General features: G+C 44.0%; 1 protein-coding gene across 3 annotated transcripts in view; it reads right to left on the bottom strand.

Moving 5' to 3' along the window:
- CNTN6 (contactin 6) overlaps positions 1-16,551 on the bottom strand; it is a 125,435-nt gene that overhangs the window by 10,152 nt on the left and 98,732 nt on the right. For all 3 annotated transcript variants that reach the window (XM_010390261.4, XM_010390262.4, XM_010390263.4), the window contains 6 exons: positions 7,745-7,872; positions 5,502-5,677; positions 5,035-5,152; positions 4,069-4,227; positions 3,827-3,976; positions 214-284 (listed from right to left, as the gene is read on the bottom strand). In XM_010390261.4, coding sequence (XP_010388563.2) covers positions 214-284; positions 3,827-3,976; positions 4,069-4,227; positions 5,035-5,152; positions 5,502-5,677; positions 7,745-7,872 — 802 coding nt within the window. The remainder of the gene's footprint in view (positions 1-213; positions 285-3,826; positions 3,977-4,068; positions 4,228-5,034; positions 5,153-5,501; positions 5,678-7,744; positions 7,873-16,551) is intronic.

Here is a 16,551-nt window from a genome sequence, read left to right as displayed (position 1 = left end):
CATGCCTCTTAAACTGTTTATTTTTATAAATTGTTCCTTATAACACAGCAAACTTGCTGTATATCTTACAGGCTGCTTGCTCTCCTCATCCAGGGTGAAATCCAGGCTCCACCAAAGACAGTGACCGAAAGCCTTTGGATTTCAGCAGAGCTGTGATTTCACCCACGGATTTGTCCCCATTAGACAGCTGAGGTTAATTGAGCTAAGAGTTACCTCCCATGTGATGACCAGCTCGGAGCGGCCCCCTCCTCCTCCACTGATGTTCGTTGGTGCCACCACAGGAACTGGAGAAGAAAAGATGCTGGTGTTTGCAGCTGGTTCCCCAAGGCTCAGTCCTGGGGCCAGTCCTGTTTAATGTCTCTGTGGATGGTCTGGACAAAGGGATTGGAAGTTCAGAGGAAGTTCAGAGAGGGCACTAAGTTGGGTGGGAGTGTGGTTCTGCTGGAAGGCTCTTCAGAGGGATCTGGGCAGGCTGGATCCATGGGCTGGGGCCAGTGGTGTGGGATTCAACAAGGTGAAGTGCAGGGTACTGCTCTTGGGTCACAACAGCCACATGGTGAGCTCCAGGATGGAGTAGAGTGGTTGGAAAGTGGCCCAGCAGAAAAGGGCCTGGGGTCGGTGGTGACAGCAGCTGAACATGAGCCCAGGTGGCCATGAAGGCCAAGGTCACCTGGCCTGGATCAGCAATAATGTGGCCACAGGACCCAGGCAGTGGTTGTCCCTCTGCACTGGGCACTGCTGAGGCCACACCTCGAGTGCTGTGTCCAGTTCTGGACAAGGTGGTCATCAGCCAAAGGCTGGGCTTGATTACCTTGGAGGCCTTTCCAAATGGATGATCAGAGCATTTCCTACCTCACCTGCAGCTATTCCGCCTGTCAACAGGTAGAACAGGGATTACACTGCACAGCAGCCCGTTTGAAATTAACTGAAATGATGTTTACACGTTTTCTAAGGCTGAAGCCACAGATGCGTTTGATACATGAGTACCCTGGTTCAAAAAATTAATTAAAGAACTAGGAGCATCAAGTATCTGACATTATTATGCCTCATCAACTAATTGGCAAAATGATGTTCCATTCAGACTGTAGCTGCAACACTACTGATTTACTAATTATGCATTTGTTCAGTAAACATGTTGTTGGAGCAATATATTAATTTTTTTAATTGGTTGTATGTTTTTCTTAGCAAATTCAAAACTCGCAATTTGCTTTTCTCCTTCTCCCAAGAGTGCAAGTGTCCAAAAGTTGGTTGATTAGGGTTGGGTTTCTCCAGCATTCCCCAGGTGTGTGGCACCAGAGGTACAGGACTGAGATCAGGGAACTTTGTTGAGGCTGAAGGGGCTCATGGTGGAGAGGCAAAGAAAATATCAACATTTCCTTCCTCTTGCTTTATATTTCTTCTTTAAAGTCTCTGCCAACCCAAACCATTCAATGATTCTGCCATAGCACATTCTTTTTCAGCTGCTAGGGAAGTATAAGAGAAGAGGACATCCCTGGAATGGGCAGAGACAGGAACTTTCTACAGGACATTTGGACTGGCGCATCTCCGAACCCTTTCTTTAGAAATTTCAAGATTGTTTTGTCATTGCCTTCTTTCAGCTCTCACTGTCTGAAAAGCTGATGTGTAGGGTGAGAAATAGGTGGGGTATTTGCATCTCAGAAGGTTTTTTCAGAGATTTTGGGCAAGTCTTGACATATCTGCTTGTCCTTCCCATTGATAAATGCATTAGCCCAGCTCCAGGGGTGGCAATAAAAGCAACAGTGCTTAAGTTCACAGAAATTAAAGTCAACTCATTATCATTTCCAGATTCCCGTCCATGTATAAATCTTTATCTGCTTTCATCCTCTAGAAATGGGAGGAGTTGCAGGATAATTTTGCTGTGCAGCCATAAAAGTGAGTGCAAGTGCAAACAGCCCGGCTCTCCTGGAGGGTTTCGCAGAGCTGTTCATTTTTGTCACTCACAATCAATGTCTTTGGGCACATCAGAGGCAAATAATTTCAGACTAACAAGAACTGCATGGAAATGGCAAAACAAACTTTCAAGCCTGGTGTTTCACTGTTTCATGAACCAACTGATGCTCAATTAGCTCATGTGTTAAATGTGTTCAGTACTTACTACATTTGCACGGGGTAAATTTTGTGCTGCTGCTCAGCAGAGCTTCAGCTGGGTCAGAGTTGAGAAACAGATGAAAATTTACAGCTGAGTGCACCAACAGAGGCTGAATTAATTCTCAGCTCCATTTTAATGAAAAGAACAGTGGCTCATTTGCATCCACAAACCTACTAATGCTCATATTTCAGCTGGCAAAATAGTTATTACAACAGTGGAGCTCAAATTCACCCTTTCCTGGCCAGGTATTTGCTGTCCACACCATCCTGCTGACTTCAGTTCCCCATTCTGATTAAAAAATTAGGATAACTTGTTATTTTCCCACAACACTGTAATGTTTTGAGACAGAATTTACAGCAGTGAAGGGGGTGAGCAGCTAAAACCTGAAACGAGTCTTTCTGTCCTTTTGTTAAACTTCAGAGCTATGCTGTAAGGAAATAATCTTCCTTGTGTTATTGCCATAATAAATAACAATAATTTTATTGTTTCTTTCTCCTCTTGTGAATCCCTCTAATAAATAAATAAATAAAAGTTTCAGAAGATGAAAGGTCTCACTGAGTGTCTGGTTTTGAATCTCCCACTTTGCAAAGCCCCGCGGAGGTAACAGCAACAAAAACCTTCTCAAGATTAATTTGGGCTTTGTGATCAATCATGTAATGGAAAATATTTACTTGAGATACTCTGTTGGGAAATTTTAAAAGTCTGACCTTCTCTGGAAGGTGCTGGGGGTTGGGACTAGATGGTCGCTATGGTCCCTACCAATCCAAACCATTCTGGGATTCTATTCCCAGAAACAAATGGATTCCATGTTCTAAAAAAAACTGTATTTTCTTCTGTATAATGTACAATACTGTATTTTGAGTTCTGTCCTGAAATGCAGCTTGCCAAACTTCAGAGCTTGGCAAATGAGATAAATAGAGAAGAGAAAGTGGATTGTAAAAGCTGCTTCCATTTTACTGCTTTCCATCCTACAAATACTGATTTTATAGGCGGGAGAGAATTGATAAGCAGGGGGCTGCGAGAAACATAAAACAAACCAAAGGTTTGGGCTGCAAATAAATTGTACCAGATTGAGCAGGTCAAAGGATTGACAGTGTTGGTCACCCAAGAGTGAGGCAGCTTCCCGTGAGGTTCCAAGTCCCCGAAGATAAAAGAGTGAAGGTCAGACAGATAGCAAGGATCCCACTCTGGAGTCAGTGGAAGCTGTTGGCTTCACCGGGCTTTGGATTTATTTCCTCCAATATCCAAAGTTAAAGCCAATATCCTTTTCCTTACTGATGCTCAGATATCAAACACCTCTGCAGCCAAGGGATATTCAGAGAGTGGAGTTATCATTTCCTGTGAAAGTCCCTGAGCACAGTAAAAACTTGGATTTAATTGGGAGACCAAAAGGTGTTCTCCCCAATTGCTTGAGTGAAAGGTTGGTTGGGACATATCAAAGGGAGGAGCATAGGCTAACTCCAGCTTTTATCGTGGAATCCCAGAATGGTTGGGGTTGGAAGGGACCTTAAAGCCCATCCAGTGCCACCCCTGCCATGGGCAGGGACACCTTCCACTGTCCCAGGCTGCTCCAAGCCCCGTCCAGTAACGTGCTCTTGTGGAAGGCTCCCTGCCTATGGAACTGGGTAAATAACCCTGTAGGAGTGAGTGACTCTGCTGCAGTGAAATCCCCACAGTTGAGAGCTGGGAAAAAACTGGCAGAAAATAGGGCCTTACCTGCTGCTTTGGTTTTCAGCAGAGCTGATGGCCTGCTCGGCTCCCCAATCCCAACGCCGTTGCTGGCAACCACCCGGAACTCGTACTCAACCCAGGGGCTTAAATCCACCACTGTGGCCTTGTGAGTCCTGCCATTAATGACCTCGGGAGCTAAAGGTAATTGTGACACCAACAATGGATTTTTGAGGTAATTCATTGTATAAACAAAACAAAAAATCCAAGACAACTCCTGAATTGTTTACCTGTGGCAACCGCCTGCCATCCCACCGAGAAGGGAGTCCTGGTCTGCACACTGTAGATCTGCACTGGGCTGTTGTTATCTACTCCAGGCTTCCAGGATAACCCAGCAGTCGTGCTAGAAACATGTTCAACTTTAACATCTTCTGGTGGACCTGGGGGGCCTGACACGATCAGCATTTTAAGAGGAAGGTATTGGGAAGAGAAGATTCACTGCTGGAATGGGTTGGGCAACTCTTACTTTCTCAAGTCAGAGGAATTATTCATGAAGCTGCAGTGTCATGAAAGCAGCACAATCCCTAAAATGATGGCTCCACGCCTGGATTACATTTTTATGAGTCAGGAAAATTAATGTCTTGATGTCACTAACATGAAAACTACAAACAAAGGAATGATTTCTTTTTTGTGTCTGACAAAGAAAGGCACCCAATGTTGTCTTTTGTTGAACCATCGAACATTTTGAGAATTCCTACTGAATTTAATCAAAACTGAGGTTCAGGAAGAATGCAGGATGGTGCACTACACAGATTCCTGATTTCTCTTAGGGCTTACAGATCTGCTCCCATGACAGCATTTCCTCACTGCTGGTGGTAAAAAACTGAGTTAGAAATTATTATTTCATATTATCTCCAAGTAGGGGAAAGGAATGAGGTCTTTTGATTTTCCCAGCCTGCAGAGTGACCCAGAGATTCCTGGAGGAAACGACAACACTGCTGAGATCAGAAGACCTCCCTCTGACCTGTGTGGCCAGAAAATTTTGCAAATAGACCACAGCAGGACTGCAGAGGTTTCCCTGGGTTGGCTGAACACCAGGATCATGCTGGCCACAATTTTGGGGCCAAGAGTACAAGATATGAAACATTTCACTATTGAGATGTGGAATTGATATGCCAGGAGTCATTCAAACAGCAGCTGATGTTAAGTATTCCTAATTCCTCTAGGAGATGTGTGTGTCTCCCTTACAGACATACCTCTCACAATTATATCTGCTGTGGCAGATTGACTGTCTAAAGAAGTTTGCACCACGCACACATATTTCCCAGAATGATGCAGCTGAATATTTCTTATCATCAAATCCCCAGCAGATTCCTGGAGAGATACAAAAAAAAAATAAAAAAAACCCCAAACTAATCACTCACAACATGCTTTCCATACTGGGCATTTTAATAAATTGCTCAATATTAATAAAAAATTCAGCTTTTAAATTAAAATATTCATAGCTATCATCAGTTTCTTTCATGGGGACATTTTTATTATGGCTTCACAAATAACTCAAGTGCCTTTATGAAATTTAGGGAAGAAAAATAAATGGTTGCAGCCCTTGTAAAGAAACAGTGATTTGCCAGGCATATAAACAGCGAGGAAGGAATTATGACAAACATTTATGTCGTGTAAAGACTGTGGCAAAGAGTTTCATTTAGGAGTTGGGGAAACTCACTCTTCCAATCCTTTCAAAGTGATGGATTCCTCTGCTCAAATCAATTCTCTGGCCATTGAATGACCACGAGAACAGCACGTCCAGGGAGGGGTCGTGGGACACCTGGCATGGCAGGACAATGCTCTCTCCAACTGTTGCATCTGTGTCAGAAGGTGGAATAGTGATGACAGTCCTTTCTGAGGAGGCAAAAAAATTAGATCCTTTTCTGTTAAAATGCTTGTAAAAAGAGCAGCTATTGAGAGAGTTTTGTACCATTTGGGAAGTGATTTCAAATTGGCCCAAATGTTCTGTAATAAAGGGAATTCTCTCTAATCCAGTGACGATTTTAGACCACTCCTATGGCAGCACCAGCCCCACAACCGAGTTGTGTGCCTGAGAGTGAGCAGTTGTGAGAGGAACACCTTAAATGAGTTTATATTTATATTAGGAACCCCCTAAATTATATTACATCATACAGCCCATAATCAATAATTATGATTTCAGTTGAAAAGTGCTGATTTCTCTTAAAAACTCTTAAAAAAAGATTTGAAGAATTCTCCTGGCCAAAACTTGCAGCAAAACCAAAATTGCTGCTCATCTCCACTTACTTTATACATTGACATCCTTAACCTGTATTAATGTTAGCGGTAATTTACTCCACAGCACCACTCATATTACAGCTTCAAAGATGTTCCCAGGCAGGAAAATAATTTATTTGATCATTTTTAATCCATTAGATCGAAACCCAAACTTGCAGCTCTCATGAAGGGAAGTATCAGCTCACTGAAGGGGAAAGAAATGGGTTTATACGGCTTCACTTTTGTTGATATGACTGGCAGAGAGATTAGAGATAACAACCACTTTGTTGTAAGCAATTCCCTTGAATAAAGCTTTTGTGCATGGAAGTGTTATAAAGTGCTGAGAATTTAGACCCATGTAGAAAATGAGAGCAGAATCTCTTCAACAATATTAAAATGCTCTGAAAATAATGTGAGAGGAGGAGAAGGAAATGTGCACGAGCTGTGTTAGTTCAGTGCTCATCACAGCTTAACTCCAGAATTTAAGTGATTGTTAAATCACAGAATTCTGCAAAGATTTGGGTTGGAAAGGACCTTAAATCCCACCCAGTGCCACCTCTGCCATGAGCAGGGACACCTCCCACCATCTCAGGGTGCTCTAAGCCCTGTCCAACCTGGCCTTGAACACTGCTGTTATCATAAGAAATCTCCTTTATTACTGGCAGGCACCTGTTTACCTCCACCAAATAAATATTGAAAGCTGCCCTTTTGAGAAGTACATTGGGTTTGAGCATGAGGTGTGTTTTTTAGTAGTGATAACAAAAAATAAATTCATTTATTATGGTGTTCCCATCCTCTTGCACTTCTCATTGTATCCTCCTCGTACCCACTAATGCAGAATGTTCACCTGGGTGATATTTGCTGCTTCTTTTATGGGCTTGTACTCAAAACTTCCACCTCAAATACTTTTAAAAGCTTCTTAAAAGCGCTTGGTTCTGCCTTATCCATCCATCTCGCTTAGCAACAGCCAACACACATTATATGGCAAATCCCATTCCAGAGGAGAAAAGAGGGAAGATGTTGTGAGTGCTGGAGGTGTAATAAAGACTTCTCCCACAAAGAATAAACAACTCGATGAGCAGCAATAAACTTAATTTGCACATTAGCTATGCTTTCCCAAGTTCTGACATTTCAGTTGAAAATAATGCTGAAGCAATGAGGCCTATAATTGAACAGCCCAAACTTCTCCAGAGGGGAAACAAAACCAAATGTTCCCTGCAAACAAGATCATTTTTATACCATGTTGTTACTCGGTGTTTTAATAAACTTCATAAATGCCAAACAAAATAATTTTTTTTCTCATGTTTTAGTGGGATTTTCCCATATTGCTGCCATGTATGGGACATGTGAGAGGGGACAGAAGCTTAATGAAGTCAGAGCTGCTGAAACCCTGAAGTTCTTGGTGTTTTCATTGCTGGCTGTGCTGCAGCACTGTCTCAGGCCACACTCTGAGCTGTATCAGTGCTAATTGCTCTGTCAGAAGGTGAATATTAAAAAGATTTTTGCCAGATGCAAAGTTAGGGAGGAGGCCATCCTTCAGGCTACAGCAACCATTCTGATAGTACTGAAAACAAGGATATTAAGGAAAAAAGTTACAAATTCAAATCAGAGAATCCTAGAACGGGTTGGGTTGGAAGGGACTTTAAAACTCATCTCGCTCCACAAAAGAAGGAAACTTTGAAGTACCTTTCACAATCAGGTTCCCTGAGTTTCTGGCAGCTCCAAACTGGTTGGTGGCTACACAAGTGTAAATCCCAGCGTCTGCCTTGGAGATGTTGTAGATCCTGAGGCTGCCATCCTCCAGGAACACCACCCTGGGGAAAAACAAACAAAATGGAATCATGGAATCCCAGAATGGTTTGGGTTGGATGGGATCTTAAAGCTTATCCCATCCCCTGGCAAGGACAGGGACACCCTCCAGCATCCCAGGTGGCTCCAAGCCCCATTCTACCTGGCCTTGGACACCTCCAAGGATGGGGAATCCACAACTTTCCTGGGCAACAGTAGAAAAATAGAAATTGAAGAGTCTTCTGGCAGAGGCACAGTAACAGAAGTGCAGTGCTGCTTTTGATATTTAAATGTTTCCATTGTGATTTTTCTCTTCTCCAGCAAGCTGAACACGTGTTAACCAATTTTCACCTCTGCTGCTTATTAATTTCTATATTAGAAATGTTTTATTGGCAAACTGGGGCTGGTCATTCACTTTTCCAGGTGACTTTCTTACAACAAAATCTGGAGTCTCAAGAAAAAGTCGAAAGACTCAACTTGCTACTTACTTATGTTCTATTTTACCATGTTCTGCTTTTTTTTACAGATCCCAGTGCTCCTATGCCAAGATAAGGTTGTGTGTGAGCCCAGCTGCCCATGGAATTGTGTCAGGATTATTAAAAGATATTATCAGACTGGCTGAGATGCTCAAATGCCACCTCACCAGCCAAGGACCCAAATCAAATCCATCACTGTCTCACAGGGCCCTCGAACCACCTTGGAGTCACTGAGTTGTTTTATATCAGTTTGCAGAGTATTGGGAAAATTGCATTTAGTGGTAAATTCGGGACCACTCTTATGGACAGATTTCATTTTTAAGCTTGTTCTTATATTTTTTTTCGTGTTAATGAGATGCTTTGGGATGTAAGTCAGGACAAGAATTGGATATGATTTCCTTGGATCAGCTGTCACTGTGTGCCTGGCACCTTTCTGCTGTCACATACAAGGGCAGGACTTCAGGATCTGGGGGTTTTTCTTCAGAATCACACAGAACACACATCTAAAAGCAGAGGGTTTTAATATCAAAGCTGAATTAGCAATGAACTTTAGGTCAGAAAATATTAGTCTGTAATATTTTGGAGTGTTTTTTCCCAGTTCTTCAACATCCACCTGCTGCACCTGGTAAACGTGGAACTTCTTAAACAAATTTTTTTCTGAGTTTAAAGGAAATTTAGGACATGAAGGTCCTGGAATTTCCATAGAAATGGAGTCAGGGTCTCTATGTGCATCTCCTCTTGACACTAAGCTCAGTCCGTAACAGGCATCAGAGGATCTGCACCCAAATGCCACATTTCCTTACATTCAAAAAAATCCACTGTAAGCCACAACTCCACAGGAAACCAGGCTCCACTCACTCACAGCAGCACTGTATCATTTTTTATATCCCTCATTTAATTGATGTTTAACTCTAATACAAGGCTCCTTTCATAAAATAGAAAATATCTAATTCATGCATCACAGCTTGAGTATTTAATATTTATTACTAACAACATAAGATTGGGTGATGTACTGAATTATTAAAGGAAATGAACAGTCACAAGAGCAGAAGCTGGAGCTGGCAGGAGCATGAGAACCATTAAACACACAAAAAAACCATCACAGTGTGTTTCTGTTTCCCATTCTGGCATTCATACATTTGTAGCTGCAAGTGGAACACACATCAGACCTTGTCCTGCTTCTGTTACACCCTCCCAGCCTCTCAGCTGAAAAGCAGAAGCACTAAACTTGCATTTCTGGTGATCTTCTTGCTCACAACCCCCCAATCTCATGTCTCCCACACTCATCTGACCTTTCCCTGCACAAAGATCTGCTCCTGAGTAGGGCAAGGTGGGTTTAGGACCGGCAGAAGAACACGTGTTCCTGTGGTGCTGGGCATGCAGTCACTGGGGTGTGCTGCTGAGAGGGGAAGGGATTTAGGCTTGAATGAAAAATCTTTGTTTCCTTGGCAATAATCACCAGGTACTGCAGCACCTCCTGGTTTGCCACTGGTGGTACAGTGAGGAAATAAGTTCAGGTTTAAAAATCCATCGTATTGAACTGGAGCAGAGCAGAATAGGAAGCACCAAAGTCCCCTCCTCAATACAGTGATGCATCAGCTGATTGATATTTTTTGGATAAGGAAGGATGAATGAAGTTGTGCCAGGGCGGGGTTAGGTTGGATTTTAGGGAAAGGTTCTTCCCCCAGAGGGTGCTGGGCACTGCCCAGGCTCCCCAGGGAATGGGCACGGCCCCGAGGCTGCCAGAGCTCCAGGAGCGTTGGGACAGCGCTGCCAGGGATGCCCAGGGTGGGAGTGTTGGGGGGTCTGTGCAGGGGCAGGGGCTGGGCTGGATTATCCCTGTGGATCTGTTCCACCTCAGGATATTCCATGGTTCCGTGATCCCATGAACTGAGCTGCTGTCTCTCCTGTGGATCAACACAGGAGCCCCTGGGTCCTTCCTCTCCCTCTGTGTGGGGACACACCTATGACACTGTTTCAAAGGCAGCTTTGAAAATGAAGAAACATTTCCAAGTATTCCCCTTCTGCCTCTGCAATATTTTTTGCATTAACGATGCATTTCTTCACGTCAGCTTGCACCAACCACCAGAAGAACTGCTGGTGATAAAAGAGGGGATGCAATCGAGTGCCTGGGTGACATATGGTGTTCATCAAACAGTATCCAAAGAGATTCCAGTGTGAATCAGCAAATGTTCAGAAATTGGGTACCTGAATAATAATTTATAACAAGCCACCTCAGTGTCTTTCTCTCCATCAAATATTGACGACCTGTTACTTTTACTGCAGTTGCACCTAAAAGCTCTTAGGTGGAAATCGAAATCCAGAAGTGGCATAAAGCAAAAAAAAAAAAAAAACCTCCATTCCCACTCCATTCCAAAAAGCTTCAATGTAGGTAAATACACAGGAATAAACAATCTGTTAAATACAGAATAGCAAAGGGGAGAAGCTTTGAAGCCCCTGTGGATTCTGCTTACAGCTTTTTCACTGAAACTTGGTCATGCCTCAGATTTTTCATCCCTGTATTCTTCATGATGAATTGAGACCTTGATAATTCCCATCTCTCTCATTTAGTCACTAAGAGGTGTTTGTACGCACTCGAGAGCTGACAGTGTCACGTTTGATCTGAGGAAATGCTTTTCTGAAACAATATTTCAATGGCTGGGCAGGCTGGGGATGGAATGGCTCTTTCAATGGATCAAAATGGAGCTTGGCAGAGAGAAAATCTGCTCAATAAAAGCTGCAGAGTTGTTTGAAACAGGTCACACTACCTAACAACAATTAGAGTGAGCAGCAAATAAGATACTCAGGCACAACTTGTGTGAGAGCACAAAGGACTCCAGAGTAATTAGTTTAGTGGGGAAGGGAATGAAAGAAAATTTTTTTAAAAAGTGAGAAATTTCCAGGTGTCCTGAGGTGTCTGTCAGGAGAGGGCTGGGAAGACAGAGCGCATCAGAAAATCAAGACTATGCATTTCAAATGCCAGAAGAAAACCAGCAGTGCCCTGTGAGACACTGCCGCAGGTGCCAAGAGCAGCAAAGTTGCCCTAAACTCCCCCAGAGCAACGATTTTGTGCTGTGGGTGGGCTCAGAGGGGCTGCACTTCATCGTCTCCCATTTGTCTCTCAAATCAGGGAGCTGTGATGCAGAAGGCAATGGGAATATTGCCTTTAATGGGCTTTGGATCAAGCTCTGACAAGTGGTTTAGAAAGAAGCTGTGAAAGGCACGTCTCACCTGCTGAAAGGCTTGCTGGAAACCATTCCTTTTCACAACATTTGAGGCTGTGTGAAGGCTATAGATAATAATTCTCAACAGCTGCCGCACCAGACAAGGTAATTCCCAGTGCTGAGACGAGACAGAAAAGTTTAACTTGTCCGACATCATGCAGAGAGAATATTTTGTCTGCCAGGAAAACTGGACTTCTCTCAATAAGTAAATAAGTGCCTGTCAGAGGACCAAAAGCATGAGATCTGAAGCAGATCTGATAACTGCATGGCTGTGAAAGCAGGAGAAGGAAGAACTCAGGACCCAGCTGTTCATAAAGCCCTGAGGCAGCAAGGGATTGCTTAAGCACGGGCCTAACTCTAGACTGGCATCTCTGACTTACAGAATGCTTAAATCCTGATCAGAGTCCTGCTGCCTCCTGTGCTCCTGCCTGGTGCTGCCTCTGGGTGAACAGCTCAATTAACCCAAGCTGCTGTGAGGAAAAGAAGAGATGAAAGTCCAGTTCATGCAAAGTTCCTGCACACCAGGGCAAATTGGGAATACACGGAAATATCAATCCATATAGAATTGTGGAACGGTTTGGGTTGGAAGGGACCTCAAAGCCCATCCAGTCCATTGGGCAGGGACACATTCCATGATCCCAGGCTGCTCCAAGCCCCGTCCAGCCTGGTCTTGGACACTTCCAGGGATCCAGGGGCAGCCTCAGCTTCTCTGGGCACCCTGTGGCAGAGTTTTATCACCCACACTGTGGAATATTTCTTCCTGCTTTCTTCCTAACCTGACCCTCTTTTACTTTAAGCCCATCAGATACAAATATTGGAATTCTCCTCTGAGTGACTCCATCAGGAGAGGAGATGAGCACCATGTGCAGGAAGAGAAAACAAACAGCCTCCCCAGGTTCTGCTGGAGTCAGAGCTCTGTGTGATGTTCAAAAAGAAGAGTTTGCAAAGTTTGTGCAGAAGCCACGAGGCTATGGGGAAGAAGTGAGAGCTCATTAAAATTGTCACACATACTTTTTAAGTAAAGAACTTGAGAAATCAAGCAGGGATTTTACAGCTTTTAATTAACCAGGCCAAACAAACCATCTCCGAATGTGTTGTCTCGTGTGAACAAAAGATTGTTGATGGCTATTTGCTTTGAACTTAAGAGCATGAAAGAATAATATGTATTTAACAAGGCTGATAGAAGAGATAAAATCTGAGAAAAGAAAGAGGTGTCAAGTCATTAGATTTAAAAGTGCAGCAGGGGTAGCTTTGTGCACTGCTGCATCGTTCAGCCAATCTGTTTTCGGGAGAGGGGGGATGTTAATTCATGGATATGAAATGCATCCAGCATTCAATACAGCAAAGGTCTTTGAAATCCCCATCAAAATCTTGAGCTGGATCGGTGTAAAACCAGGGTGAATTCTGCAGGTTTCAGCACTGCCAGAAGGGCATCTCTCCTTTCATGGACCTAATTCCTTTCCAAATAGAGTAACCCTGATACTGTGTAAAGATTCCCTCTTCTTGTCTCCTGCCTGCCTCTAACACCTGACACCTCCCAGCGTTATTGCAGCCTCATCCCGGCACTGTGCTGATAAAAAGGGAGGAATCTGGATCTGATGGAATCAGAGGCAAAGTAATTTTTATTATCTGAGAAATCCTATTTGAAACCGTGTCTGCTCAGCCTCCCTTTGCTGCTCAGGAGCAAACCCCCTCTTTATTTCCAGGCTGTGCAAAGACATATTGTTTATAAATTTCTCCAGACACGCTGCCAGACACTGAGACAATATCTTACTCCTCTAATTTTACAAAGATTGAGGAGCAGCGGAGGCAGCACTAAAAACTACAGAGGGAAGAGAGTGAGGGGCAGAAAGACAAGCACAGCTCCCAAGTGACTCGGAATTAGCAGAGATTTATGCAGATGGAAATGTGAGTAAAGTTTGACTGAGTGAATGACTTGTCCCTGCTGCTGACAGCCCTGGTATTTTTGAAAAGGTCCCACTGAATCCCATCTGAGATCTGACTGTCTGTATCATATGTTAATGATCTTTGTACCTGTTTATTCTATTCTGAGCATAATTTGTATGCTAATGGTGTTGCCATTTAATAAACTGTGCTTAAAAGATTTTCCTTATCTGCATGCTGATATAAATGAGCTTCAGGGTTGACTGACAATTAACTGGAAATCAAATAAATGCTTTGGATCAAAACAAAATTACACAATCTGGGTGAACATTCTTATTAAAATATTGTAGAAAAAAGTCTTATCAGAAATTATAGAATGTGACGCTAGAAACGTTCCTTCCTATTTCTTAAAATTCCCCCCTATCTTCCTAAAAATAGAATTACTTCTGCATCAAATCCCTGCAACTGGGACCACAAATATTTATTTATGTAAATATAAACAGACATCTGAACTGAGCTAGGCTCCATCATACAGATTCCAGAGAAAACACAGGATTTTCAGGAGCTGCTACTGCCTTTAACATAAAATAGCCAAAACTGGTTTGCCCTGTCTGTAACACACTCAAGGATTAAATGTGAGGCAGATGTTCCCCTGTGATGGCCAAAGAAAAAAGTGACAAAAACATCCTGTGGCCAAATCTCTTGTAGTGACTCATCCCAGAACTCGCAGCCAGGGAATACTGGGCAACAGCACCTCTGTGTGCATGGGAAAGAAAACCAGAAAAGGAACTGAATTGCCAAATAAAACAGCTGCCAATTTCTCTATTTGCCAAGTTCTGCTGGTTTTATGAAATCTTTGTAACTCTGCTACATCAGACAAAAGCTCTTCCAGCGCAGGGTGGGATGTCCACACTGTCACTATTCTAATCCCACCATTAATCATCATTTTCGCGATCCAGACACTACCAGGGGTTCTGACTCAGCCCTTCACACAACCAAATTCACTCCAGATGTAAAACTAAGCCCTTAATATGGGATTAAGTGGAATTTCAACAGTACAGAAGGCCCTGAATTACCCTCTGTGTGGGAGTTTCATTCACTTGCAGGAAGCTGCTTCCCTCTCTACTTGTCAAAACACATTCCAGGAGCTCAAGAACAATAAAACCTGCTGGTAACATTAAAGAATTCTGTCCAGACAACAAGCACCTGACACCAGCATGGCCCTGGCTGGATTTCAGAAACCCTGGAACTCACTCCCAAAATAGAATCAGAGAATCCCGGGATGGTTTGGGGTGGAAGGGACCTTAAAGCCCACCCAGTGCCACCCCTGCCATGGGCAGGGACACCTCCCACTGTCCCAGGCTGCTCCAAACCCCAAACCAGCCACGTCTCATCACCTCTAATTTCTTGTGCCTGTTGGTTGGACTCCCTGTGGGCCTGCAGGAAACCTGGGACAATCCTCCCTGGGCTGGTGAATTTATGCCCAGTTTGAGTGACAGTGATGGGCACTTGTGGTTCACTGAAGCCCCAGCCCCATACCCTTGCTCAAAATACCACAGAGCACAGGAAGGTTCTGTCTTTTTGATGTGTGAGGCACATTCTGCCACTCATGTGTGTCTCTTCAGCTTTTCCTTTCCTTTTCCAGATTTCCCTTTCACTGAAAATCCATGGAAAGGGAGCGATGAAAGAGCAGCACTCCTTTGTACCAAAACGCCGTGGATAAACCAGAGCTGTTTGTGGCCTCTTCACAGATCTTTCATGTTGGCCAAGCTTCAGCCACTTTTTCAAGGTGCTGTTTCTGTGCTCTCACTCACATGACCCTTCCCACTCCAAATGATCCCAGAAATCCCTCCCTGGAAGACTCTTTCTCCATCACACCTAGAAACTGCCTGGCCACAGTCCCTGTGCCCATCATGTGTGTCCTGTGCAGGGCCAGCAGTTGGACCTTGATGCTCTTCATGGATCCCTTCCAACCTGAGATATTCTGTGATTCTTTGTAAATCAAGATCTCATTTTATAGCAGCTCCTGAACACACCCTGCTCTGTTCCCTCTCATGCTACACCTTCTTTGAGAACTCTGGGGGTCAGAATCTTTGATTTGGTGCCTGTGCAGAAAATTTGGTGCATGTTTCCCATATCTGGGGCATGATTTCCAAATTTGGTGCATGTTTCCGAAATTTGGTGCATGTTTCCCAAATCTGGGGCATATTTCCCAAATTTGGTTCATGTTTCCCAAATTTGGTGCATGTTTCCCAAATTTGGTGCAAGTTTCCCAAATTTGGGGCATGTTTTCCAAATTTGGTGCAGGTTTTCCAAATCTGGGGCATGTTTTCCGAATCTGGGGCATGTTTTCCGAATCTGGGGCATGCTTTCCACCCACGCTGGCATTTTTGATGCTGCAGCAATCCCCCCAGCAGTAATGATGTGCATGGCAGCACAGCTTGGACTGGAAGAGAAGCACAGAAGGTTGCATTCTCTCATTACTCTTTTTTTTTTCTGCAAACTCCTAATTAGGAAGCTTGATTCCCAGCCTGCTCAGTGGAAAAAATCCAATGAGATTAGCTGCCTTTGGACGGAGTCCTGAGCATCCACCAGAAAATGTGCATGGAGCAGAGACAGGACACGAGCTGGAAGGGGAAGAGGGCACAGCACTGACCCTCGCTGGGGTTTGGATTATCGCGATTCCTCGGGACAGGGAGGAGTGACAGATTTCCTGGGACATCTCAGCATGCAGGACAGCCCCTTGGGAAGGCTCACCTTAACAAGGCTGCCACGGCTCGAGTGGGAATGATTCCAAATTGTATCAGAGAGGTGTCCTGCAGAGGGGAGCTGCAATAAACCCAGCAGCACGAGGTTGCTGTTCTTTCCCTCTTTCACCTGAGAACATCTGCTTCATTTGCTTCCTCCAGGCTCGTTGTCTGCTGGGCCAAACACTGGCACTGAGCACTCAGCACTACAGGATGAAATTAGGTTTATTGACTTGTTCCGTTGTGAAACTCTCCAAGGAAAGAGAAAAGAAGGGAAAAGCCCTTTTCTCCTGTCTTCCCCTGCACCAGTATCCTCTGTCTGCTGCCTGGGTCAGCTAGCAGTGGGGGTCCCCTCCTGCCTCCTCGTTATTCTG

This window comes from Corvus cornix, chromosome 12 (assembly GCF_000738735.6).
Source record: "Corvus cornix cornix isolate S_Up_H32 chromosome 12, ASM73873v5, whole genome shotgun sequence".
NCBI classification, from domain to species: domain Eukaryota; kingdom Metazoa; phylum Chordata; class Aves; order Passeriformes; family Corvidae; genus Corvus; species Corvus cornix.
The sequence above is the reverse complement of the archived record's forward strand: the minus strand, read 5'-3'. Positions and strand labels throughout refer to the sequence as shown.